Raw genomic sequence first — 5,576 nt, 5'->3', positions numbered from 1 at the left:
TTCGTCATTGCGATTGATCCGCTTCAACAAATTCTCAACCTTGCGACTACTCATGGCCTCTTTCACAAGATCAGAGGACGGAGGGCAATTATATGCACTTCTCTCTATGTCGACAATGCACCAGTCTTCATGGCCCCTTTTAGGAGAGACATTGAGAACCTTCCGACGATACTTAACCACTTCGGTGACGTGATGGGCCTATACACAAATTTTGGAAAAAAGTTCTGTAGTCCCAATCCGATGTGGACACCTAGATCTGGATGCTATCGTTGCTAGTTTGCCGGCCACGTGGGCCTCCTTCCCCATCAAATATTTGGGCCTACCACTATCAGTGTGGCAACTTCGGACAAGTGATTTTCAGTTTCTTGACGACAAGGCAGCTAAGAGACTTGTGCCATGGGATGGTCGAAATATCACTTCCTCGGGCCGATGTGCGCTCATCAAGTCAGTGCTAACTTCACAAGTGATCTACCACATCATTGCTCTCAAGCCGACTCAAAGCACCCTAAATAACTTCAACAAGATCGAAAGGCCCTTTCTGTGGTCGGGCACTGAGAAAACTTCCGGTGCGAAGTGCAAGGTCAATTGGTGATTGTTGTGCCGTCCTACGGATTTTGGAGGATTGGGCATCATCGACCTCACAAAATTCGCAAGGGCGCTGAGACTTAGATGGTTGTGATTCGAATGGAAGGAGCCAACAAAGATGTGGGTTTGGTTAGAAAACCCTTGCGACGAACTTGACCGACATCTCCTCTATGCATCCACGCACATTGTGTTGGGTAATGGGGCTCGCGCACCTTTTTGGGACTGACCTTGGATAAATGGAGAGAGGCCTATTCACATGGCGCCGCTCATTTTTTAGGCATCCACCAGAAAGAAATGGAAGGTTAGGGAAGCCATGCAAGGTGACGCTTGGCTGTCTAAGATCAAGCTCCCTATTAATTGGACGATGAGCCACATTCGACAAATTGTGATCTTATGTGCTCGCTCAAGTGCGATCCACCTTCAGGAAGACACTGATGACGACATCATTTGGAAGCATACGGCTAGTGGCCACTACTCTGCCACCTCCGCTTACAAAGCTCAATTCCATGGAACCACTCGGTCACCCATGACCTATGCGGTCTGGAAGCCTTGGGCTCCTCCCAAGGTCAATTTTTTTACCTGACTTGTTATTCAGAACCGGATTTGGACTGTGGACAGACTCGAGAGGCTTGGTTGGCCAAATTGTGGGTTATGTGTGTCCCCTCTGCAGACAAACCAAGGAATCAGTGAGCCATCTATTCTTCAAGTGTCGGTTCACCTTGAGGCTTTGGGGCATGATCGAGGCTTGGCTAAACCTCATGCACATTGACACTTCTCACTGGATTGATGAACGTTCCACCAAGGATTGGTGAATCAATATGTCCGAGAAGAATACAAGCAACCAGAAGGTGATGGCGTCCCTGACCATGCTAACTTGTTGGATGATTTGGTGTGAACGGAATGCTAGAGTTTTTAGGCACAAGTCCACGCTCCCGTCCATTATCCTCTCCAACATCAAGAGCAAGGCTACACTTTGGGTCACATCATGCCGCGAGAGTAGTGGCTTTATAATAATCTTATTGCCTTTGTTTGTAAAAGCAACTCTTAACTTCTTCTTAATTAATGTATGAGGCAAATCTTTTGCCTCTGTTTCGAAAATAAATAAATATAGATATGTAGATGAACAGGAACATTGAAAATATTCTCCTAAGTGAACAAGCCTGTCCCGTTTGGTTTGGCTCGGTCTTCAACATACAATCAGTACTATTTGATATATGATCAAATACTCAGTTGCAGCTCCTCTCATCAACTGTGCTGGTTCTTACGTGTAACGCAAACAGTGGAGACATGAAAAACACCTCTGCCACTGACCGATGCAAGCACACGATACAATCAGAAAATGTGTGCAGTACTGAAAATACGGCGGAGAACATCAAAATCTGAAATAGAATTTACACCAGAAATTCATACACATAATTGAGAATTTCATATAGATGAAATGAGTTTGAAAACAGCCTGCAAATTAACTGACAACAACAACGACGACATACAACAAATACTGATCGACCTGGAGCATACAACAAACTGGATATGCAGAGAAGCACAACGACGACGACCGACAACTACAACAACAAAGAAACGCTGACGAGGAGCAAACACAAACAACACTCTAGGAGTCTAGGCACCAAACTCTTATTAAACTGGTCGAAATCTCTATGATGAGACACCTCAAACTGAACCATGCTGGGTAATTAATGGTGGTACCAAATGCACGGCGAGGTGTCTGAGGGCGCCGCCCATGGCAGGCAGCGGTCCATCTCGTCGGGGACCGAGTAACACCACCGGCCGGCGTCGGCGCAGGGATACTCCTTCTGCTGGACGACACTGTGTGGCCTGCCAGTGTAGACGTCGTCGAGGAAGTAGATGTAGCCCGGGCTGCCGGCATGCCCCGTGTCGAAGGCCTTGGAGCAGGCCCGGCCGACGAAGAGGACCTGCCCGCTCAGCTGGTACAATCGCCAGGAAGCCGGCAGTCCATCCTGTTGCTTCTCTAGGCTGAAGACCTGGAACCGGCAGGTCCCGCCTCTCGCAGGCGAGATGAACCTTTTCACCATCAGCAGATCGGCACCCGAGGCGGAGGGCAAGAGGTAGTGCGATACGATCTCCCCGGGTGCCGTTTGGTGACCATGGACATGGAATTTGTAGGCGTTAGTTCGAATGGTGAGCGAAGAGGCGCCGTCTCCAGCAGGGGCGATTTCCGGCTTGTAGCAGACGAGGTAATCCTCGGAGTCGACGGCGCAGAACCATCCGTCGTAGTAAGTGAGGTCTTCGGCGCTGCGCCGAGCCGGCCCCATCCCCACCGGCGGCGACAACCAGCAGTCCATGCCCGGGCGCCAGAACGCCATGTTCGTCTGGCTGGAGGTGATGGCGGCGACGAAGCAGTCGCCAGACGGCGGCGCGGCGGAGATGACGGCGGCGCGGATCATCATAGGGCACGTGATGTCGCCGGAGTTGAGCGGGATACGCACCCTCTCCGGCAGGGCGACGCGCTCGCCGGTGCGGAGGTGAAGTAGGGCGTGGCCGCGCCATGGCTCGGCCGAGATAACGAACCAGCCGCCCGGAGCGGACCCGAAGAAACGCGAGCCACGGCCCTCCTCGGAGAGGGACGGGCGCGGATCGCCGAAGCCGCCGAAGATCCGGTAGGTCTCGGTCTGGGCCGTGGACGGCCTGAGGAGGCGCGGCAGCGGGGGCGGATTCTGCAGCGAGACCCGCCGCCAGTGCTTGTTGACCGCGGACGCCCTGACGCGGTCCACGATGCACGACAAGAGGAGCAAGATGCGGGCGAGAACGTCTGGGTGGAGGCCCGCCGCCGCCGCCATAGCAGGGACCGGGATTCTATGGTAGGAAAGCTGCTCGTTTGGACAGAAAGTGAGGTGGGGGTGAGAGTGCAGGGGATCCGCCCCGTAGGTTCTGTTTTAACGCACGCCTGCGATAATCCCGAGAAAAGATTGTACCCTAGCAGTTTGGTCCCTGTAAATCACTTTTATTGCACGCACGTTTTTGCTAGTGCCTATTTTGCTTCCAAAAGAAGAATGTGAAGCTAGCATCCAAACACTAGCTTTCGGCCGGTTGCCCGCTCGTGCGTCATGCTGCGCACTGGGCCCATGTTTCTTTTCTTCCTTGTCTCCTCTCTCGGTTCTTCTCCACCGCCCATTTTAGTTGAGACTGGATTTTCTACTCTCGGGTGTATTACACCCGAGTCGAGTTAGAAAAAAGTTTGAAAAAGGTTTATCAAACAAAATCCAAAAAATCTGAAATTTTGCTACATCAAACTTTATCATATTTTTTAGGTTCTTGCCAAGTTTCATCGAAAAATAACATCCGAGGAGCTCTCAACGAAAAAAACAAAATCTTTGCTGAAAGTTTTGTGCACTGTTTGAGCAGTAATTTTGTTGTTTTTGGTGAGAGCTCACCAGATGTTATTTTTGGATGATATTTTGCAAGAACCTCACACATCTGATAATGTTTCATGTCCCAAAAGTTCAGATTTTTTGGACAATGTTTGATCACGTTTTTTCTATCTTTTGCTAACTCGGGTGTACTACACCTGAGAGTAGCCACTACTTTCTGATCTTAGTTCCCTCCGACCCAGTAGCATCCGCCACAACCACACGCCCATCCATGCGCCTCTCCGATGCCGCTCGTCTGTTGTCGGCCACATGTTGGACACAGGCCATCATTGGATTCAAGGCCGCCGCACACCAAGGACCGAAGTGATGTTGCAGACGCTCAACAATCGCCGGCCATGTGTTGTGGAGAGCGCCATTGCGATGCCATGGCGAGCTGCAGGAGAGTGGCAGGGGGGCTGGGACCAGCGCGCTGGCGTGTGAGGCCATGGTGTGGGGAGCGCCATTGCGAGGCCATGGTGCTACAACCGACGGCCAACGAGTTACAACCAGCATCAGGTGGTGCTACATCCAGTGGCCTGGCGAGCTGCAACATGCACGGGGTGGTGCTACAACCGGTGGTCGGCGGGCTGCAACCGTGCCGTCGCCATCAATGTTCGAACCAGCAATGCAAAAATTGTAACCAGCGGCACAAAAGGCTGCAGCTGGAATGGCACGGCGCTACAACCGGCGGCCAGCGAGCTGCAAACTGGCACGGGGCAGTGCTACAAACCACGACGTAAAAAGATGGAACCAGCAACGTAAAAAATTTGACCCGGCCACGGCCTTTGTTCTGATGGTGGATAGCAGGCCGCGTTGTTGCCGCCATTTTTTGCTTGAATCTGCAATACAAAAAGTTGCAACAGGGGGATAGAAAGTTACAACCGGCGATGTCATTTGGTACAACCGGCGACGCAATTTGTAGAGACCCTGCATGGCGAGCTACAACCGGTGATGACGATGGACGTTTTTTCTGCAACCGTACCGATTTTCTCCTACTACCGGCGACATTTTTGCTACATCCATTCATGAAACCCCCATAGTGCTTCACGTGTGGTGAGATGTTGGTGCTGGGTTGCCGAGAGCCACAGCAGTGGAGACGAGCGCAATGATTAGCAGGACGGCTGTCTAGCATGGAGCAGCAGGAGGCACGGTGCTTCGACTGGAGGCGACAAAGTGCGGCGCCGTGCATCCGAGGAGATGTGCGAGATGCGGGACAAGCGTGAGGAAGGAGAAGCTCGGGGGCAACTAGTTTTCAGCCAGATCCAATGGGCCACGCGGATCGCATCTGACGGATCACGCGCGACGGGCTGAAATTTTGGGCCGGTGCGCCGGCACCTAGTACTCGCCCAAATTAATTGGCGCGGCTACATAATGCCTCGGAAGCCCAACATAGCACTCTTGAAACAAGTCGGTTATTTCCGGCGCTCGAGCCAACAACATGCAACAACAGCATTTAATTTGGTCATTTAGGTAAGCCCCAAGCCCTAGATCCAGTTCTACATCACCACATCTTTCTTACTAGCTTGATAGATTTTGAACACTGTAAACTCTATGGTTATAATTTCTACTTATCCTAGGATTACTTCTGGCAAATTCAAAGGCGTT

The 5,576-nt window shown here is 51.6% G+C and overlaps 1 protein-coding gene across 1 annotated transcript; it reads right to left on the bottom strand.

Annotated features, from left to right (window-relative positions):
- Positions 1-2,013: 2,013 nt before the first annotated feature.
- LOC125513948 lies at positions 2,014-3,450 on the bottom strand. Its single transcript, XM_048679219.1, has one exon. The coding sequence runs from the start codon at positions 3,399-3,401 to the stop codon at positions 2,277-2,279; it is 1,125 nt and encodes a 374-aa protein (XP_048535176.1). The 5' UTR covers positions 3,402-3,450; the 3' UTR covers positions 2,014-2,276.
- Positions 3,451-5,576: the final 2,126 nt, after the last annotated feature.

The sequence above is a fragment of the Triticum urartu genome, chromosome 1 (genome assembly GCF_003073215.2).
Source record: "Triticum urartu cultivar G1812 chromosome 1, Tu2.1, whole genome shotgun sequence".
NCBI classification, from domain to species: domain Eukaryota; kingdom Viridiplantae; phylum Streptophyta; class Magnoliopsida; order Poales; family Poaceae; genus Triticum; species Triticum urartu.
The sequence above is the reverse complement of the archived record's forward strand: the minus strand, read 5'-3'. Positions and strand labels throughout refer to the sequence as shown.